At 37.9% G+C, this 20,588-nt stretch overlaps 4 protein-coding genes across 6 annotated transcripts; 2 read left to right on the forward strand and 2 right to left on the reverse strand.

The window, feature by feature from the left end:
* On the forward strand, window positions 1–8,913 carry Mgtor (nuclear basket protein megator). Of its 2 annotated transcripts, none has more exons than XM_076783053.1 (12): window positions 1–322; window positions 691–853; window positions 916–1,137; window positions 1,204–1,763; window positions 1,825–2,216; window positions 2,313–4,550; window positions 4,637–6,637; window positions 6,719–7,129; window positions 7,213–7,578; window positions 7,656–7,845; window positions 8,006–8,335; window positions 8,446–8,913. In XM_076783053.1, the coding sequence occupies exons 1-12, from the start codon at window positions 151–153 to the stop codon at window positions 8,556–8,558; spliced, it is 7,158 nt and encodes a 2,385-aa protein (XP_076639168.1). In that variant the 5' UTR covers window positions 1–150; the 3' UTR covers window positions 8,559–8,913. The 2 variants fall into 2 exon arrangements, with proteins under 2 accessions (XP_076639168.1, XP_076639171.1); XM_076783056.1 differs by having other exon boundaries at window positions 7,656–7,719.
* Window positions 8,914–9,287: 374 nt separating this feature from the next.
* On the reverse strand, window positions 9,288–12,482 carry LOC143351512 (uncharacterized). The gene is made up of 2 exons (XM_076783078.1): window positions 10,923–12,482; window positions 9,288–10,807 (listed from the first exon to the last, which is right to left on the reverse strand). Exon 2 carries the CDS (start codon window positions 10,726–10,728, stop codon window positions 10,225–10,227), a length of 504 nt encoding a protein of 167 aa, XP_076639193.1. The 5' UTR covers window positions 10,729–10,807; window positions 10,923–12,482; the 3' UTR covers window positions 9,288–10,224.
* Window positions 12,483–12,518: 36 nt separating this feature from the next.
* On the reverse strand, window positions 12,519–17,506 carry LOC143351509 (dynein axonemal assembly factor 4). Of its 2 annotated transcripts, XM_076783072.1 has the most exons (8): window positions 17,226–17,506; window positions 16,906–17,143; window positions 16,637–16,835; window positions 15,981–16,554; window positions 15,798–15,898; window positions 15,566–15,719; window positions 15,157–15,366; window positions 12,519–14,582 (listed from the first exon to the last, which is right to left on the reverse strand). In XM_076783072.1, exons 1-7 carry the CDS (start codon window positions 17,346–17,348, stop codon window positions 15,160–15,162), a joined length of 1,596 nt encoding a protein of 531 aa, XP_076639187.1. In that variant the 5' UTR covers window positions 17,349–17,506; the 3' UTR covers window positions 12,519–14,582; window positions 15,157–15,159. The 2 variants fall into 2 exon arrangements, with proteins under 2 accessions (XP_076639187.1, XP_076639186.1); XM_076783071.1 differs by lacking the exon at window positions 12,519–14,582 and having other exon boundaries at window positions 14,741–15,366.
* LOC143351514 (uncharacterized) lies at window positions 14,150–14,724 on the forward strand. The gene is made up of 2 exons (XM_076783080.1): window positions 14,150–14,287; window positions 14,380–14,724. Exons 1-2 carry the CDS (start codon window positions 14,202–14,204, stop codon window positions 14,714–14,716), a joined length of 423 nt encoding a protein of 140 aa, XP_076639195.1. The 5' UTR covers window positions 14,150–14,201; the 3' UTR covers window positions 14,717–14,724.
* Window positions 17,507–20,588: the final 3,082 nt, after the last annotated feature.

Consider the following 20,588-nt stretch of genomic DNA (forward strand, 5'->3'; position numbering starts at 1 on the left):
TAAAGTCTGTAGTGATATACGAAGTTGAAAGCGATAGGTATTAAATGTGTTATCAAATGTGCCTTCGATCGAGCACAATTATTCACGAAGTACTAGTTTAATACTAAAGAGAGATTTGCTCGATTTTATAAATTACATCTAAAAGGAAAGATGGACCAAACAGACGAGAACGAACACAATGCGTTGCGAGAAGTTTTAAGCGATGAAGAATTAACACAAATTCCGGAAGAATTCGTTAAGAAAGTAAACACGTACTTTGAAGAAAAATTTGAACAGTATATTACGGCTAAAGCAGTTTTTGAAACTAATAGGAAAAGCTTTGGTAAGTTTAAGTTGAATTTTGTACTTTTTGCTATAATAACGATTGCCCGGTCTATTTACAAGAAGGAGTTAACCTCCTTCCGTAAGGATATGCCATGTCCGTTAAATAATTTGAACGAACTGGTTTATTAAAAATAAATACGATGTTTTTCTTTACGTACAGATATTTGTTCTTTATTTCATTAAATGATAAATCAACACGAAAATGTGGCATTTCAGTTAACGATATTAAAATTAGAATATTAAAAAAAAAAAAAGAAAAATTTATTGTTTAACAGTTTTTTATTACCTAAGCGTATTTATATTATATTACAATAAAGTGTTTTCTATAACCAAAATTTTGTTGATAATTTTTTAACTGAACTTTAGATCAAACTTTGGATAAATTACAAAAAGACTTAGCTGAAGAAAAATCAAACTTTCAAGAGTGTAAGGAAAAATTAGACGTGGCAGAGAAATTCAATGCTGAATTACAAACTAATTTAGATGAGGCTAAGAGTGAAATACATAAATTACAAGAGAATGTTAAAAGGTATTGTCTAAAATATATATGTCATAGTATTATAATATCTAATTTAATATTTAATATTATAGATTGGAGAAGGAAAATGTAGATTTACGCAGGCACAGAGATACAATAGTCGATGAAAGAGATGCATTACAATTACAAGTTGAACGACGAGATACAGAAATTGAAAGAATGCATACAGAATTATCTTCTCTAGGTAGTCAGCTACAAAAAGCTGTTGCTACAAAATGTCAAGTTCTAGCAGAAACAGAGGAAATTCGAAGTCGTGATATGACTCTTGAATTTAAGTATGTATCTTAAATAAGTACATAATATAATTTTTTTCAAGAAATGTATTGTATTAAATTTTTCAGGGAGAAACGTCTAGAGCAAGAAAGGTCACTTCTTTTGCAACAAATGTCAGGCCTTGAAGAGGAATTACTAAAAAGAACATCAGAATTACAAACAGCAAGATCCGAAGCTTCTGCACGATCATTTTTAACCGAAACTCGTTTGGCACAACGCGACGAAGAATTACGTATTGCTAATGAGGCAATGTCGCAACTACGAGAATCATATGCATTAATTCAAAAACGCTGTGACGAATTTGCTCAAAAATTAGAAGGGCAGCGTTCTCATGAAATTTCTATACATGCTTCCTATAGAGAAGAAATTACAGCTCAAACTAGATTGGCTGATCTCTATAAAGGAATGGCAGATGAAGCAAATGCAAAAGCTGAAGAATTTAGTACTGCAGTTAAAGAACTTCAGGAATTACTAGAGCATGCCACAGAACAATATGGAAAACTAGAGACTACACATAATCAACTTCAATTACAGCACAAAGAAAATTTAGAAGAAAAGGAACGGAAAATAGACGAACTTTCGAAAGAATTAAATCATGCAAATGAATTACTTAAAAGCATTAAACAAGGTAAATAGTTCTTTTGGAGAAATATATATTGTTTGTTTAATAATTATACAATTTTTTACAGAGAGATTGGATCAAGCTGTTGAACAACTTGCACCAACAGCAGCAATAACTAGTCGCGTGCTTAGGAAAGGCTTGAGTCTTACACAGATTTATACACAATTAGTTGATGTAACAAACGAATTAACTTCTGAACGTGAGGAAAACGAACGACTGAAGTCTCACATGGAAGTCATTTTACGTGAATTAGAAGATAAAGCGCCTATTTTACAACAACAACGTGAAGATTATGAAACTGCTATGACTAATATTGCAACTCTTACATCAAGATTAGATGAACTTTTAGCAGAAAACCATAAGTTGCAAGAAGTAGCAGATGAAGCAAATCGTATTGCTAAACATCATACTAAAGAAAATCAAAGATTGAAGACAGAACTGTCAGATTTAGCAAGACAAGTAAGAAGCTTGTGATTATATACCGTTATGCATATTGTATATGCCTTAATAACAAAATTACATATATATACGTATATATATATCATTTTGTTTTAGGTATGCTTCCTTTTGAAGGAAGTTCAAGAAAGTAGAAGTGGTGCAACTATTCATTCAAATGAATTTTCAAATTCAATGGATGTGGATAATCTTGCTTCGTCTGAAATTATCAGTAAAAAGCTTGTGACTTTTAAAGACATTGAAGAATTACAAGAAAATAATCAAAAATTATTATCAATAGTCCGTACATTATCGTCGAGGCAAGAAGAAATTGAAAAAGCAACTGATGAAATCAATTCTGGTGAAATGAAAGAAAAATTAGATAGGTATTTAGAACAGTTAGAAGATATGCAAGCTGCGCAAGACAGACAGGGAAAAATGTTAGAGGGTCTTTTAAGACAGCGAGATATGTATAAAAATATGTACCAACAATGTTTGAAGCAGACAAATATATCAGAAAAGAAGGACGTCTCCATTGTATCAGAAGAAGACACAAAAGAGATAGATGGGGAAAAAGTTGTTAAAGATGAGTCATCTAAAATTACTCAGGATGACGCGAATAAAGAAAAGGAATTGAAAAAACAATTAATAGAATGCGAAAGTAAATTAAAACAAGTTACAGATGAATATGATACTTATAGAAAGGAAAAAGCAGCGCATGAACGAATGTTAGGAGAAGAAGTTGAAAGACTTAGAAAAGAAGCAGAAGCAAGTTCAGCCCGGTGTTGTAGATTAAAAGCACAATTAGATTCAGCTAATGATAGATTTAATCTTTTACAAGCAAATGTTAGTTCTTACAAGTCTCAGATAAAAGTTCTCGAGGAGAAATGTTTTAATTATAATGTTACAATCGGCAAGCATGAACAAAGTTTAATGATTCTGAAAGATGAAACTTTAGCTGCTAAGATGCATTCGTCTCGAGCTGAAGTACAATTGGAAAACTTACGACAGGAAACACAGTTTTTACGCGGTTCTGAAGAACGCCTTTTAAAAGAACGCGAAGTGTATGAGAGAGAACGTCAAACACAAGCTTTGTTACAAGCAGATGTTGAATTTATTAAAGCTAGTTTGGAACGTGTTCAAGCCGAAGGTCAACTACGTGCCGAACAACGTTTGGATGATGCTACGAGGGAATGTGCAGCTTTGAGACGGCGATTGCAGGAAGAACAAGACCGATTTAGAGAATTAACATCCCATTTAGAAAGGCAACTCGCAACAACACAAGAACGACTTACCGAGGAACGTAATATAACTGAACAAATTCGTGTAGAATTGGAACAAACCCGTCAATCTGATTCCCAAAATACACAGCGCATAGAGGAACTCAATATTAAACTTCGACAAGCTGTTAATCATTCAATATCAAAACCTATCAGTGGTGATGAAAATCTCGTAAAGAGATTAAAAGAACTTGAATTGCAACTTGCGACGACACAAACAGAAGCGAAATCTTTGTCAGAACAACTAAAAGCCGCGCGGCAACAGGGCCAACAGTATTGCGATATAGCCGAAAGCGCAGAAGCACAATTAAGAGAATTAACTACGCAACATAATAAGTGTAAAGAGGATTTAGAAACTGCGTTAAAAGAAGCACGCGTAGAAATAATGTCTTTACAAAAGAGAGTACAGGATTTAGTAGAAGAATTAGCAAAAGTTTCCAGTGGTAGACAAGAAACTGACTCTGAATTAAGAGAAAAATTAGCCGACGCAGAGAGGAAGCTTGAAGAATTAGACGAAGTTAAAGGAGAATTAGAGATCATTAAAGGCGATTTGCATACCGCTTCAGTAACGGCAAAAGAAGCAGAAGAGAAATATGCTAGAGAAATGGTATTGCATTCAGCAGATCTTCAGATGTTAGCGAAGTTAAAAGAAGAAGCACAAACGGTAGACAAAAAGATGACAACATTAACTCAGGAAAGAAATTCTGCTGTAGAAGCTTTAGAACTTGCGAAGTCAGCTTGTCACGAAAGGGAAAAGAAATTGCTTGATGAAATGGAGGGAATACAACAAAGAGTAAATGATTTGGATGCACAAAATGCTATTTTACATACGCAAATTCAAGAATTAAGCGAAAAAACTGCAATTATGCACAGTCAACAAACTAAAATGAGCAGCCAGGAAAGTCCCGACACTAGTTTAGAAGCAATGAATCGTAGTTTTAGTGGTCTTGAAGATGATTCTAAATCTGCAGAACAATTACTAAGAGTGATGAAGTATCTGAGACGCGAGAAAGATTTGGCTGTAACGAAATTTGACGTTTTGAGGGCAGAGAATCTTCGATTAAAGTCTCAAATGGAGGTTAGTATTACGTTTATTTATAGAAATTTGTATACATGAAAATTTTTCTTTGTTAGATTACCTACAATGTATCTTCATTAATATAGGTCTTAGAGAAGAGAGTAAAGGAAAGCGAGGCTGTTCTAAATTCAGAAAGAGAAAAGTCAGAAATCGATGTAGTGACCACGTCTAAGCACGCGGAGCTGCTACGAAAAGTTGAAACTTTAAATGCGATTGCAGATTCTAACAGAATTCTGAGAGAAGAAAGAGACAGTCTAAGTGCAAAGGTTTCAGAGCTTACTGCGAAAGTTGCCGCACTTTCGGAAGAAGTTGTGCCACTTCGAGACACGACGCGAGACATGCAAGTGAAAATAGAGGCTTTGCTGCAGGAAAATACAAGTCTTAAGGCAGAGGCAACTAGATGGAGACAAAGAGCTAATGCATTGGTAGAGAGAGCTAACAAGACAAGTCCGGAAGATTGGCGTAGATTGCAAACCGAACGCGAAAATCTTAGCAAACTGCTCACTTCCGAACGTGAGACGCATGCTAAACGCGCGGAAGAATTCAATCAATTGAAAATGGAGAAAACTAAATTGGAAGAGCAACTGATACAACTCCAGAAACAATTGCAAGCACAAGGGGAACAAGTTCAGAAAGTCTCTGAGGAAGCGCGTAAATTAGGTTTGGATTTGAACGAAGCTCTTGCTGATTCTACTTCCAAAGCTAAAGATCTAGCCACATTAAGGAAAGAGCTTGGCGATAAAGAAGTAGTCTTGAATGACATTAAGAATAAGGAGATTCAAATAAGAAAAATAGCAAAGAAATATAAGACTCAGTTTGAGGAACTTGCGAAAACAGTGGAGGAAGAGAAAAATCGATCTGAAGAGTCTCGAATAGCGGCTGGAACTTCAGGAAGCGAGGATTCTGTTTACGTATCCCAGGAACGCGAGGATCAATTGCGAGAAGAAGGTCGAGCAGAGTTGCGTCAGGCAAACATGGACTTAACATCAAAAGTTGACGAATTGTCTCGGCAAATGGTAGTTATACAAAACGAAGCTGATTTGTTGAAGAAAGAAATCGACACTATGAATAAGACAAGCGTAGAGAAGGAAGAACGTGCGAAACAAGTGTTGAAAGGTGCAAGAACCAAAATCATGCAATTGACGGAATCAAAAAAGATTTGCGAAAAAGAATTGCTTGATCTAAAAGCAAAAGTCGAAGCCGGTGATACTGAATCGGACGCAGCCGAACACGATGCTAGACTCGTAGCTCTTAAATCTCAAATGGAAGGTAGAATTTCCCGCCTGGAACATGAAAAAACAGAAATTCAAGCAGAGAAAGATAGTCTTTCGCAAAGAGTTAATCAATTACAACGACAATTAGCTGGCGTCAGCGGAGTTAGCGCTACCACAGAACCACCAACAGCAAATATTAAACCAATGTCTGCTCGTGCTGAAACCCCGTTAGCAAGTATTCGTCCCATGAGCGTAGTAGTACAATCTAGAACAGCTGCAGTTTTACCTACGACTGCTAGTGCACCGGTAATGGTTGCACCCCATCAACAACAACAATCACAGCAACAAGTAGTACATACCACCGAAACAAGTTCTCCAACTAGTAGTCTTCCAGATTTTCAACCAGCTAGTACTAGCAGCTCGTCGCAGACAGCGCCTAGTACTTTACGCCAACTTGTTGTACAACCACAGTTGAGTGAATCAGCAGAGTCAACGCAAAGAGAAGATCCAGAAATTGCGGAAACGCTGAATGTACAGCAACAGCAATGCCAACAGCAGCAGCAGCAGCAGCAACAACAACAAACTGTTGCCTTAGTCAGTCCAAGAGTCGAACAACAGCAGCAACAACAACAGGCTGCAGCAAGCGATCAACAGCAAACTGTAGCTAGTAGTTCAACCCAGTCGGTGAGCACGTCGCAAGCTTCGACAGGGCACAAACGTCCCAGGACTCTCGATTCTACGGCATCAGGATCAGGAATCGTAGAGAGCGTAGATCATAGCAGGCAAGAACAAGTTCTTAGCCCTAAAACTAAACGGACCAGACAAGAAATAGCATCCACTGCGAGTGCTAGTGCTTCGGAAGTAGAATATCAGGTACATTTAGATTACAAAGACACGAAATATATTAAGTGATAATTACATATTTGAAGTATGATGGACGAATCTAATTCGCAGGTACCAACGTCGAGTCAACGGGATCAAGATGAAGAGGTAGAAGAAGGGTGCGTAGTTGTAGTGGATTGTGATGAAGGTGAAGGAGGAGGCAACCATCAAACGCAGGAAGAAGAAGAATTCGATAATGATCCGTACGAAGAAATGGAAGAAGAAGAGGAAATGCCTTATGAAGTCGAGGTAGAAGTAGAACGCGATAACAATGAAGTTGAGATTATAATGGGAGAAGATTCGACGAGTGTTGAAGTACCTAGACAAGCACAAGCAACGGTACCCACGAATCAACAGCAGCAACAGTCTGAAGCGATTAGTAGCGCTGGACCAACGGGAGAACCACCAACATCGTTTGCAACTCGTTCATCGCGGGGTATTGCACCCATGCCTAGGCAACAACAACAACAACATCTTCTTCTGGTTCGTTTCATGGATAAAAGCAAAAAGAAAATTAATTTCTATTAATAAAGTTAATAAAAATATTAAATCTCTTTAACTTTTAGCCACAGCAAGGATATGAGGATGGTGGTGACGATAGTATAGTACCAAGCACGCCGACTTTGTTTGTTCCACGTCGAGGGGATGGGTTCGGAGAAGCTGTGAGTTCACCTCAGGTCCCTCAAGGACGTTTCACCTTTGGAGATTCATCTGCACCAACGACAGCGTCGTCAACCCCTTCTTTATCAACTCCTTCTGGATCAACAACTCGAACGATATTTGGATCATCCAGCTCTGGAGCTGCACAAGTGGTCCAAGAAAGTATGGATGATACGAGAATGGATCTTGCTCAGTCAGAAGATGGTGGTACTGGTCGTAGCGTGCCTACTACGCCTTTGCAAGTTTCACCAGCAGCCGATTTACCACCTTCGGTAAGAACAGGACTAAATATTTTTATACAACACAATAATATTATAATGCGTCATCTAATAGCGTGATCTATTTCTAGACAAGCAGCGGACCATCCGAAGAACAGGAAACACCAGTTTCAGTGACACCAGTGTCTGTAACAGGTACCACTGTTGACGATACTAGCGAAGAACCTGCAATACCTAGTATTTGTGTAGTCGGTGTCGATGATCAACAACATAGTCAAACTGAAATAATCACAGAATCTATCAGTACGACACCGACTGAAGGTAGCGATCATAAACTGTATATTAATTTGCGTGCGTTAATAGATTGAAGTGTAAATAATCACAGTCTGTGATACTTGGTATATAAATATAATTTCTTCATATTATCGATTAAACACGGCTTATATCATATATATAATTAATTGCTCACTTACGCGTGAAGGAACTAGCTCAGAGAGTGAAAAGCGTACAGAAGAAGCCGGTCCTCTGATTTCTGGAGACGATGATGCAGTTGACACCGGTGAAGGAACCGAAGAACCTGGAAGTGACATAGTAGAGGATGAAGTAGAAGAAGAGAGTCGCGAAGCGGAAGCGTCTCCTTCCAGTAATACGCGTCAAAGGGCAATGGCAGCTGCGGCTGCTGCTGCTGCGGCTGCAACAGCGGCAAATGGTACTAGAAGTGCTACGGCACGACGATCGTCGCGATCACCGTTTAGGGCAACGCGCGGTACACGGCCGACGCCTATTGTTTGGGAAAGTCAGTCTGGCAGGGGTAAGTAAATGATGAATTGTAATAATGCTGTATTTACAGCGTTGTCGGTGTAGAGTAGGAACGTGTCTTTTTAATTAAAAAAAATATACATTTGTATATTTTCTTCAAAGGTCAAGCTGTAGTGCGCGGAGGACATGGAGGGAGGGGATCAAATAATGAAACAGGAAGGGGGCGTGGAACTAGACGCCGAATGCGCTCTAAATTTCCATACGCTCGATTTTAAGACTAGAAGACGATTTTCTACAAGAAGTCATATGAGAAATGCGCAAGCATTATTGTCATTTTGTGCATGAACGATGTAACGAACATTGGTTGTTAATATATCAACATTTAAAATAAAAATATTTTTATTTAGCGTTAAACGGTAATTATGTTGTACAGATAGATTTTTCGATATGACATTTGTTATTCCTATATGTTTAAATGAGACCATAACATCGTTCTTGTAATGACAACATACGTACACGTATCTTTCTACATTTAAAGCTTAGAGTTTAATAATCGCAATAGCATTTCTTTTTACATCTATTTTTAATCAAAAGTGACATTCCTTCTGTCATACCTGTTCGTTTTCGAAGTTACTAGATTCAGTCAAAAGTACATACTATTTAAGTTGCCCTATTTATTGACTTGTATAAGTAATTTTTATGTAATTTGAATTTCCTTAATCATTGGATATCTTTATATAAAACATTCACACAAAGTATGTGTACCATATTTTAATATGGTTTCATACCGTGTGCAGCGAACGTCACATTGAAAGTTTTTGTCACAATGTGCAAGCATCATCATTTTCAAAGTGCGGTTTTATTTTTTAGTATTTTGCAGATTTAAATAAATATATCGATCTATATTGATTTCTGCATCAGTCGTACAATTACATATTATGAACATAATATACTTATTGACTTCCACTTGTCAGTGATAAATATTAATAAATATTATAAAATAAATACCTATGATTTACAAATATCTACTTAAGTACAATTTAATATCCATCACGAAATTTATTAATAGAATAAATACGAGGTACTAAAATACGTATCGGAAAACGCGTATGGAAATATACATTACACATACTTCAGTCTCTTATCTGAACTAAGATTACCAGCTATAATCAACTTAAAGTATTGTTGCTAATTAATACTTTTTCAATATTTAAATAACTCATATTATTTTGAGATAATTTCGTTTCAAATTATCGGTAAATGTAAGTACATGAATACTGAAATTATAATGAACTCATAAATATCTAGTAATTTATACATTTTTCATCATGACAAAAATGAAATTTCTTAATATCATAGTTTTCATGTTATTGTAATATCATTAAAATAATACCACAATGACAAATAATTACTCTATATGATGACAAATAACTCTTTACTACAGAGTTTGGCAGTTATTTCTAATACAGTAATACAATTTGTTCCCCTTCACTTTGTTTAATGCAACATTATCAGTAATTAAACGGAAAAGTGATAAATATGACTAGTTAAATAAATTATTTACATTATAATTTTCATTCAGTTTTAACGTTTTCTGATTACTGCAATAACATTTATAAATTTCTTTTCCTTTTGAATATAAATATTTCATTGGCTATACTAATTCTTTTATGAATTATAATCCTCTCTGTAACATTAACGCTTTAATTGTTTCATCGGAAACGATAACGTCAGCAATCACATCGTTGGGCTACGAGCCAATCTTGTTTGCACGTTACATCCATGTTCAACCGAGCCAGTACACTAAATTGTCGCACATGTAATTATGAAAATCAGCACAGATGAGCACAAGAAGTTGATGATGTCGTTCGTTTCTATTTTACACTTGTTAAAACTTCACAAAATATTTGAAACGTTTAAGTGTGTTCGGATTTCCTACCATTAAATAAGCGTTACGTTAGGTTGTTGATATTCCAGCTGATATCGATCATTGTTCGTGGTCATCTCGCACGCACACCTGCCGTGCTGCTCTATCCTTATCCACTGTCTCCTCGTGCCGTTGGTCTCGAGGCTCCAGATCTCGATCTCCATCTCCTCGTAATAAATTGAGGATTCTACCAGTGAACAGCTCATATCCGGGCTCATACAACATCCCGAGTGTCCGTCGCAACGTTTCAGAACGATATAAACTGGCTGAATGGCACTTTCTCCAGAATTTTTATGTACGTTCTGCATCAAGTCCCTCAGGTTGTACGCTCGAGATTGTGGTTCTCTGCAGACGAACTTTTTCGACGTATCTACGGCGCGGGGTAAATGAATCCTCCTCGTTACTCGATGATGATGAACGTCGCCGTTCGCCGCTGTCAATAGGACCATGTTGTCCAGAGTCAACGGAACGAGTATCATCAATCTTAATAGAGAGGTCCTCAATGATCTATTTCTCATACCTCGTCTCTGTTAGGTTGATTCCGATCGATCAAACTCCGTTGTCGTCGCTCGTACGATCCTTGGATCTACGGCCCGTCTTGAACGAAAATTAAATTCACTTAAAGTCACGTGCATCAAGTTTTTCTAGCTCCGTCATGCGTTTTCTGATAAACACGCTTCGATCGCGTCTTATTTAGACAAATTATACGGACCATTGACACGGAGTCGTGTTGAGAGGCGACCGACTGAAACTTTCCTGCTGCCAGAAGAGTATTTATACGTGGAAGAGTTTACACACATGCTCCACGCGTGAAGTGCACACATATCGATCGAGATTCATGCACATTGAGAATTCGATGTTCCTCGGTTCCGTGGTATTATTTACTTATGCAATTGTACTCGAATCGTATGGAGTATACTGACAGTTTGGGGATTGTCATGGTTTTATCGTTATACCTCAAAGATCGTATCCTTCACTGTTCCCCAAAATACGGTGAATCGCATCGATCTCCGCAGTTCTGGATACTTTTTAGATAATAACAGGTTTGTCTGTTCGATTTAACAAACTACAAGGAAATCTCTGTCACGCGAACGGTATTTAATTCCAAAGATTTGCACGTTGTATTCTTACAGTCCGCCATTCGAGTCACCATGATTTGTCGGCGCGATCGGCTACACTTCCGATAAGACAAGAAACGCGTTTATATCAAAGTCGAACTTCGACTTCTCTTCTATTGATAGGTTACGCGAACAGCTATCACGCTTGTACACAAAAGTTAAAATATAAATTTATCTTTCCCTTATCGGTCAGTATTGTTTGTAACCCGACGAGGTATCGATAATGTCCTGCGAATGAAATCATACCAATCGCAAAAACGGAGATTTCGTTTTATTGAGATTTATTCCATTCTCTGCCGAAACTCGGCTCGTTATCGAAATCTTTATAAACGTTCACATCTGGACCCACCTATCATTTCCTTTTGGATTCTTGGTTCGATCAAAATTGACTCATACTACACCGTGATTCATCGAAAGTCCAGTTTAATGAATTCACTAGAAATTTAAAGTAACCTTGGGTATCATATATTCTGCCTTCTCATCCTGCAATACTAAACAGGTATTTGTGTTTTTTAATATAATTATTTAGCAGATATCTCTTTGACATACCAAAAGTTTGAAAATAAGCTCTTCAATTCATCGTGTGATACTGAAGTACCTACGTTTATATCGCAACACCCCTACTTGGTGCATTCAAACATTGTTAAATAAAAATATAAATTTCAATTGTAAAATGAAATATGTTTATCGTGCAAAGTTATGTTCAGTTCAAGTTATGCATATGTGGAATAGTACATTGACTTTAAAATAAACCTGCGTTTGCACTAACATCGATAACAGAATAATACATCCGATACCGAGAAAAAGCCTCGGAATAGAAAGTGTAAAATGTTATGAAATCACAGACGCAATAAAGTTCCTATTGAAAACGTCTTTTCTTTGATCTTTGATCTTTTATATTCTACAAATGTACGCAAAAAGAAATTAATTTTTGTTCGATTACTGATTCACGTGAATCATTGGCTGACCAGTTCTGCTTCAAGATCGTTAGCGGTTCATCGTGCGTGAGTAACAGTTTGTATGCCAGTTTGGCAATCCGCCACCCATTCAATCTTGTCTTATAGTCTTATTAGATAGTTGGTATTACGTACGTTTTTTTAACGCTTCACGACAATAGCCGTAGATTAAAAAGTGGGAAATAATTCTCGAAACTTCAGTTATTACTAGTAACGTTAACGTCTAAGGCGATGACAATTTCAAGGTCACTGGTCGGTGTCGAATACCTACGCTCGAAATTCTGCACACGGTTCCATAGATTGTTACTTCGCATACCGTTGAGTCAGTTCCACGAACAAAACTGTTAACGGATATTCGTGTAACCCGGGTCCCGATTTGAGCAATCGATGACCACTCTCACCTTTCGCGTAAGAAATTTGCTGAGCGGACGTGTTCCGGCCTCGTGACGCACGAAATTATCGCGTGTAACTAACAGTCTTTTTGCAAAAACCAAAGAAAATATAAAAGGAAAGCGTTATGAATGAACCTTGTCGCAACCAGACACTTGGCAGACGGCCGCACTGCGATGACTCATTACAACCTGTCGCATCATGTATTGCTGCAGACTGCAAGATATATGGGGCACTTTACGTCATACCGTATACTCCGAGTATCTAGTTTTCTTCGCGTTCATCCGTCGAGTCTTTTCCGCTCTTCTCTTCTTTATCTATGAAAAATCAACGCGTAAATATTTGACGATGAATATTTGTAGACAATACTATGCTCAAAACAATTAGAGCTGAGCTACGGGGGTACATACCTTAAACGTTGTCATGGTAGTTGTAATTAAGCGGATCGTAGTTTTTAAAATTTGGACTTTTGTAAAGAAAAATGAAGCTATACATGTGACATTTACTATGACTGGAATAAAGACGTAAATGATCAAATACTCACGAGTACTTTCTTTTTCGAAACGTTACAGAATACTGCGTCTTTTGTCAGAAGAACTGTGTCTAACGCGATCGTCAGCACCTTCGTTACTGATATAAGCAATCATTGTATAGTTTGTTGATATCTGGGAACTCAATCTTAGTCATAATATAGATAACAGAGTTCTGTACATTATGCAAATCAGGCTGCGGACCACATAGAATCGTTTGGCGAGTCGTCTGATGTGCATTCTTGACTCAGAGGATTAGGTTTCCTGGAGTCAGCGAGACTCAGATATTCAATCAGACGATCCTTTAATTATTTTATGTGATTTCGTGTACATATTACTTTTCGGTAGAAGAGAGGTCAGTGACACAATCATCGGAGAATTGTCTGGAAACGAGGAAATACAAGCACGATGCGCCGATGCACGAAAAAAAGTAAAACCGAGGACGATTATTTGACTGATGACAGGTTGAAATTTGGCGCGGTCAAAGTACAAAAAAAGAAAGAAGAGGAAGGCACACGACGAAAGGAGAAAATGAGAGAAAGAAAGGGGACAATCGATGAGGAAAGGATGGCTAGTCACGCAACGTAACACAATCCCAGTTTGAACGGGAGGCAGGACCCACTAGTTGTAATTATATGTAGTTATCTTCGCGATGTTCTCGGAACGCTTTGCTTCGACCCCTCCCTCGAGCTTACCGAGAAACAAGAGGGAGACAGTACGAACCGTCGTCGAGCAAGACAAAATGATACGAACAGCGGCAGATCGGAAGAAGAGGGACGAAGTGAAATCAGAGATGGAGGGGGCGCAGAGGGCACCGGGCCGAGGATGAAAGTTACATATATATATATATAGAGGAAGAAAGAATTCAGATCGCAGAAAAGAGTCGCAGTCCTTAGCCCCGGGACGGTCCCCGTCGATCTATCAGAGTGAACAGAACAGCCGACAGAAGTAGGTCCCCCGGTTCTGCGTTTCATTCACGAGCGAAACACGCCGGACAATGAAAAACAGCCTGAAAATGAGGAGCTTCGTTTTGCTATTATTTTCCATTCACTTTGCTCTTGCCGTGATTGGACGACATCACAGGTAAGTTACATTACACGCATTAAATTAATTTGCAAATTGTTGATTCGTGTTGACTTTGACAGATATGTTGAACGATTGTTTTTGTTCCATAGGGATAGCGGATTTCTAAATCATGTGCAACTGGTGCACGAATTCCGGTGTTCCTCGCCACAACCGAGAGCCGTGCCGGTGGCAGAACTTTTAACCGTTGGTCCTAGCCCTGACGAGGTTTTCTATCCGGCTTCTACCGTTTTGACGCGTTGCGAGGGAGCTGGATGTTGCCCGGATTCCAAACAGATTTGTGCGCCTATCGAAACTAGAAATGTAAGCCTTGTCTTCATGGTGAAGCACATGATCGATCGACAACGGGACAGACATCACGAAGTACTACATGTTTTGGAGCATACGAAGTGCGGTTGCGTTGATAAGAAACTTATAAAATTCGACTGATCGCTCCTTACCGAAAGTTTATCTAAACGCGATGGAAAACGGATCTAAAGAGGACCTTTTCCTAATGAGGATTTACATCCATTGTTATAAGAATATTGTAAAGTAGTTTCTTAGTATTTAGTTAAAATTAAAGGGTACCAAAATGATGTTTATAATTGCATAACTAAATAACAGTATAGTTAATAGTAAGATTAATACAAGTTATAAGCTTAAATGTAAGACAAGTTCCTCGATTTAATCACCTTCAGGATTTGTGACTGTGATATTTTTATAATATAGTGTAAAATATTGTATGTTCTCTTGATATTCAATCTTCCTTAAATATATCTCTATTAAGTGGTGTTTTATTATATTGTTTATCTAACTGACAATAAGAATGAACGCAATTCCATCTCATACAAGTTTTTCGATTAATCAACAATTTTGTTAATGCTATTTACCTTTCAATCCTTTATGTTGAAATGTTGTTTCGCCGCTAACACGTCGCATTTTATGCTTTTATCGTCCGGCATCAATTTCAGAGCGGCTTCTAGTTCAGGAATCCCATGCTGAGGCGAAGATAATTTACAGAGTGCTGCGCCCAGTCGAGCGTGACACCTGGCCCTTGACTCTCGATTGCCTTCGCATTTCGGCACCATTAGTTCCAGCGCCTGCAAAAGAAAATGTACCTGAAAACAATTCATTCGAGTACGCGTAATACGTTTCCTTAAACGATTAAAGAAACAGTTACATTATCTTTTCTCTTAATACACACTCTATCAATCTTCGTTAAAGAATTTGATAAGTCTGTTATATTATTCAAATAAATAAAGGAAATTTATAAATAAAATTATCGTTCGAATTGTTTACTTTGGAGCAGTCTTCGGCACATCTATGATAGTTTTCCAACGCGTATTGTGCTGCTGATCGGTTCACATAAAGCGATGCCATTTTATCACTGATTTTGATTCCGTACGTGTAAGCGTTTATAGCCCCCAAGTAGTTTCCGTCTTTGAAAAATTCACTGAAACGAAAACATAAATGATTCGTTGGTTTAAAATTCGAACATTCAAACGATATCTTCTCAAAACGTTAAACGTACTCTCCTTTATCTTTCAGCCATTGTGGATCGCGTTCTTCCGGTAGTAGATCTTCCATATCTAAACCAACTTTTCGTCTTGCTTCTGCCTGCTTCTCCAGCCACTGTAATTACATTAACATGAACAGTACTGCTTTGTGTTTAGATCAATTCGAATCATCGGTATAAGAACAAAAGAAAATATACTTCTTGTTCTTCCAGATAAGAGCTTTCTCTAGCCGGAGTAGGGAACTTCCGGTCTGAAAACGTGACGTTAATGGTACTGCTCTTTCTCGGTAACGGAACTGACTTTGAAGGATCTTCGAATATACTGTCCTTTGTCACACGTTTATTATTTATTGCAGCTTTTACGGATTCTAATCTAACTTTTGTTTTGTTCTTTTTTTCGTAGAATCTACGCAATTCTTTCTCGTTCATTTCCTGAACAGAACTATCTAATTTAAATTCTCGCTCCGATTCGGAATCTTCGGAACTAGAATCATCCTTGCCATCGAAGAAACTTTCTTCTTTCTCCGACATTTTACTTTCTTCGTTAATTTTTGGATTTTTATCGTTCTGGATTTGTTTATCGTCTACCGTATTTTCATTTCCATTTGTACCATTCGATAAATCCGTTGTATTCGATTCGAGAAATTCAAACTTTTTCAATTCAATAGATCGAAGTTCTCTGTCGAGTATACTATTATCGAATATTTCGACGTTCGTCATTGGTCGAGATTTTAACGTATTATCATTGCCTTTGAACCATTTTAACGGTGGCCTTGTAAGAAAAAATACATTCAAAGGATAATTATTCGACTTAAAAAGTGTTAAAAACTTGTAGTATTTCGTAGTTCGGTTACTTGTAAGCTTTTCTGTTTTCCTGCGTCTTTCCTTCGACATCAGGAAGAAACGGTAATTCAGCTTTCGATCTCCAATCCTCAAATTCTTGCATGGCTTCCTTCCGATGAGCATTTCGTATTGCATCTATCTTATTCAGTGTTGCTGTATTAATGCTGATTTGTTCGTTCACTGCTTCTTTTTGTAAACAGCGACGCTTTTCTAAAAGAGATTATGATTTTCGATGAAATTAATATGAATATACAGCCTTATAACACAAAACTGTAACTACCCTTCTTAATTCTTGCATGTTCTTCAGCGCTCGAGTGTGAACGTTCCAAAGCTCGATTTCGATATATCTGTCGAGTCTCTTTATCGATATTTTGTATATCGATAGTGGGCCATATTTGGCCAACGTCAATTTTTTGCAAAGAAAATATTACTTCTGTATCAGTAACCGTGCATTTACTTTCTTCTTCAACAATACTAGCCCAGAGAAACAATTCCAATATAAACGGTGGAAAACTAACCTGTTATTATAAAGTACGTCACTTATATTTTTCATTTAAATAGTATAATTTACCAGAAAGAAAAATTAAGAAATATTGTTACCTTCACGTAATTATCGATAACGAATAAATCTACCTTCTTTGGATGGCCTCTTAGAGGTACGGTTAATAACACGAATTCCGATGTTTGTCGCCAAATATAATCTTTGATAATTATTACTGGCATTTTTTATGCGAATGACGAAACAAATTTTATCCTGCTCTAAATGATCGTCGTTCTTTACTTTACACAATTGTGATTATAAGGTAACAGAGAATATTGATTAAACAGTTTGAGGTGTACGTTGGTAACATGTAACAATAAAATATTTTGTCTGAATAGCATTCTGTAATAGTTTGGGGTAAAAAATACAATAAATAAGGTTCTACTACAGACAAGGCATATATGTATACGAGTAGACCTTTCACCTAATGTATTTTTTCGGCTCATTTCTCTGGGGCTCTAGAGCCCCATTACCATTTTCGTGTCACTCGCAACGTTACCAACAGATTTAGAAATAAACACAAGTGGAAGTGAGACAGAAAATGAAATTACAGAAATTTTATTATTTTTTAACGGAATGAAAGCTGTACGGTCCATAATTGGACATTAATCGATTAAGATTATTTAAAATATCAAGATTATTAAAATACCTAAGGATGTATCTCATTGATACGTACACCGCAACTCACATGCTACATCAATACTAATTCTGATTTTGAGTCTCAACTGTCCAGGCATTTTTATTTTCCAACCCATGTATACTTATTACACATAAACGAGGTAAAGAATAGACCTATCGTTAGTACCACGAGTGTCTTATAACATGAGATACAATCTTCCAAAGTTGAACAAAATGTTAAAAAGATCATGCATCAAATTGTAAGGGGATCCTCGTAAGAACACTTTAATCTTCGTAATGGTTTTAATGGGTCGATGATCAACAATGACTAACTTATGGTCACTGGTGGTCAACGGTGAGGTTGACATTAAGGTCAGCGGTCCAGTGAAGATCCAGAAATGGTCAAGAGATGGGACCAATCGAAATAATGTCCTCTAGACCAGGCGGTTCTTGACTCTTCACGTTGACACTGTCTCCCCACTCTTCGACTTCCCCACTCGAAGACTACCGCTGGACAAATTCTTCAGTACCCCTGGAGCATCCAGGGGGAACGGGTCTCGCGGGCCAAAGTCAGGCCATTCGTGGAGCGCTGACCACTGGGGGGACCAGGAGTGACCAGAAGTGACCAGGACTGACCAGAACTGACCACTACTGACCAGTGGAGATCCGACTACTGACCACTACTGACCACTACTGACCAGTGCCGGACCGTGATGACCACTGGTAAGAACTATTTAAAATTGCTCTCCCCACTTCTATTTTGTCGTTTGATACCAATTGAACGTTATGGAACGCTTTTGCTAAATTACGAATCGTTTCTTATGTTACAGCTGGACCTTCGGTGCTTCCTTGGTAATGGTAACTAATACTCAACAAGTAGTAAGCCCACTTTACTTATTTATATTATTATCACAAAATTGACCAGTTTATTTTATTTGTTTGGTCATAATTCAATGTTCTTTGACTGTCCGGTTTTATCTGATTATTATGTTGTCCTCCTTTATTTCTATTACTGCCTCATTTTTTGAATTGACATGATTGTGTTGAATCATATACCATTTTTGTTTGCATATTATTTTATGAATGTTGTTAACCCATGTATAATTTTTCTTTGCATACTATTTTATGGATTTTAATGTCACTGATTAGAATAAGATTTTTATTCTTGTTCTATTTCGCTAAGATATTTTGTTTAATTCTTGGGTATTTTTACTCTTTGATTTCATCGGTGGATTTCCAATTCTGCTCAATCTTTGTTTCTGTTCGTCTTCGTTTGTATGGTTCTTCAGCTAATTTCCGTAATTGTTCGCTATTTTACTTCGACATTATCTCTCGTTACGCAAGTATAGGTAGAATACTTTGTTTGTATCATGTGTAAATTTTGTACATTTCCTTAGGTAGGTCTAACATCGAAAGTCTTATAGATTCTCACTCTTCGGTACATCAGCACGACAAATTATTCCATCGCTTCGTCTAGTTTGCATGGTGGTTACTAAATTTCCTTTCGTATGTCACTAATATGGGTATCAATTTTAGTTTCAGATTATTTGCAGGGACATCGAGGGAGTACGCCACAACCGCCGAGGGACATTTAATTCTAAGTCGATTAGATTTAAGCTTCGTCGCGAATCTTAAAATTAACGTCGAAGATTTCTTTATTGTACATATTTCCGCGTCGTACCAAGCAATTATTGAATAAGTAGCTTCTCTCGACTCGTTCCCTCGTTTCTAGCTTCGATCACCGCTGTTTCATCGATTGAAACATGTGATCGGCCGTGTATCTGATCCGAAAGATCTAATCGCCTTCCCTTGGTAAGCTTGATTGAGGGAAAACGGCACTTCGTTGGAAGGTGTGGAGTTTCCGTATTCTGCGGAAACGCATACCTTCCAGCGGAAGTCGACCTTGTCTCAGGTACTCTCTCTTTGTCAGACAGCCTAAGTCGGGTCCTTCGGGCTCCCGGCGGGTTGCGTTGGAGAAATGGAGACCTCGATTCAGGGTTGCAGTTATCTGTTTTCTTGTTGAGATCGAGTTAGCAAGGGCAGTAGGTTTGATCCTCGGATCCGCTGCACGGTACAGCATCGCGTCGCGTATCCCACGATTTAGCTTCATCCCTCTTTTTAACCACATAATTGCTTGGTACAATTAACATCCAAGGAACTTTGTTTCCTTCTATCGTCCGAATTTTAGCTTCAACTTGACTAGACTTGAGCTTCGACGTTAATTTTAAGTCCCTATTCTATGCGTCTCCCAATATTGCCAAGTAATTATTTAACAAGTAGCTTCTCTCGACTCGTTCTCTCGTTTCTTGCTTCGGTCACCACTGTTTCGTCGAACGAAACATGTGATCGGCCGTCCAGTTTGTCCGAAAGATCTAGTCGCCTGCCAATGATAGATCGATTTCTAGAAATAGAAATCAATCTACCAAAGGTAGTGTCGATTTGATCCGAAGATCTGCTGCACGGTTTAGCATCGCGTCGCGTCGCGTCTCCAACAATTTAACTTCATCCCTTTTTAAACAAAATAATTACTTGGTATTTAGACTTAAGTCTTTAGTGTAGCCGCGTGTCCTGCCAAGTAATTATGTAACAAGTAGCTTCTCTTTCACTCGTCTCCCGTCCCCTCCGATCACCACTGCTTCCATGTAGAAAGCAAGTGATCGGCCGATTAGCTGGTCCGAAGGGTCAGTTGCCGTCCTCTAGCGAGACGATCCAAGGGAAAGGGTATTTCGGCCGCAGAGGGGATCAGGGACTGTTCCTGTCTACGGTAGCCCCGACACACGCTCCCTCTCTCTGTCAGTCATCCC

The sequence above is a fragment of the Colletes latitarsis genome, chromosome 2 (assembly GCF_051014445.1).
Source record: "Colletes latitarsis isolate SP2378_abdomen chromosome 2, iyColLati1, whole genome shotgun sequence".
NCBI classification, from domain to species: Eukaryota; Metazoa; Arthropoda; class Insecta; order Hymenoptera; family Colletidae; genus Colletes; species Colletes latitarsis.

Excerpts from the sequence above, each read along its gene's own strand:
- LOC143351512 (XM_076783078.1), bottom strand. The coding sequence starts at position 10,728 with ATGAGAAATAGATCATTGAGGACCTCTCTATTAAGATTGATGATACTC.
- Mgtor (XM_076783053.1), top strand. The coding sequence starts at position 151 with ATGGACCAAACAGACGAGAACGAACACAATGCGTTGCGAGAAGTTTTA. Across the intron at positions 1,764-1,824 it reads ACTTAAAAGCATTAAACAAG|AGAGATTGGATCAAGCTGTT; the intron begins GTAAATAGTTCT and ends AATTTTTTACAG. Across the intron at positions 7,579-7,655 it reads CAGCCGATTTACCACCTTCG|ACAAGCAGCGGACCATCCGA; the intron begins GTAAGAACAGGA and ends ATCTATTTCTAG.
- LOC143351509 (XM_076783072.1), bottom strand. The coding sequence starts at position 17,348 with ATGCCAGTAATAATTATCAAAGATTATATTTGGCGACAAACATCGGAA. Across the intron at positions 16,555-16,636 it reads GAAAACAGAAAAGCTTACAA|GCCACCGTTAAAATGGTTCA; the intron begins GTAACCGAACTA and ends TTTTCTTACAAG. Across the intron at positions 15,367-15,565 it reads GTGCCGAAGACTGCTCCAAA|GCGCTGGAACTAATGGTGCC; the intron begins GTAAACAATTCG and ends TTTCTTTTGCAG.
- LOC143351514 (XM_076783080.1), top strand. The coding sequence starts at position 14,202 with ATGAAAAACAGCCTGAAAATGAGGAGCTTCGTTTTGCTATTATTTTCC. Across the intron at positions 14,288-14,379 it reads GTGATTGGACGACATCACAG|GGATAGCGGATTTCTAAATC; the intron begins GTAAGTTACATT and ends TTTGTTCCATAG.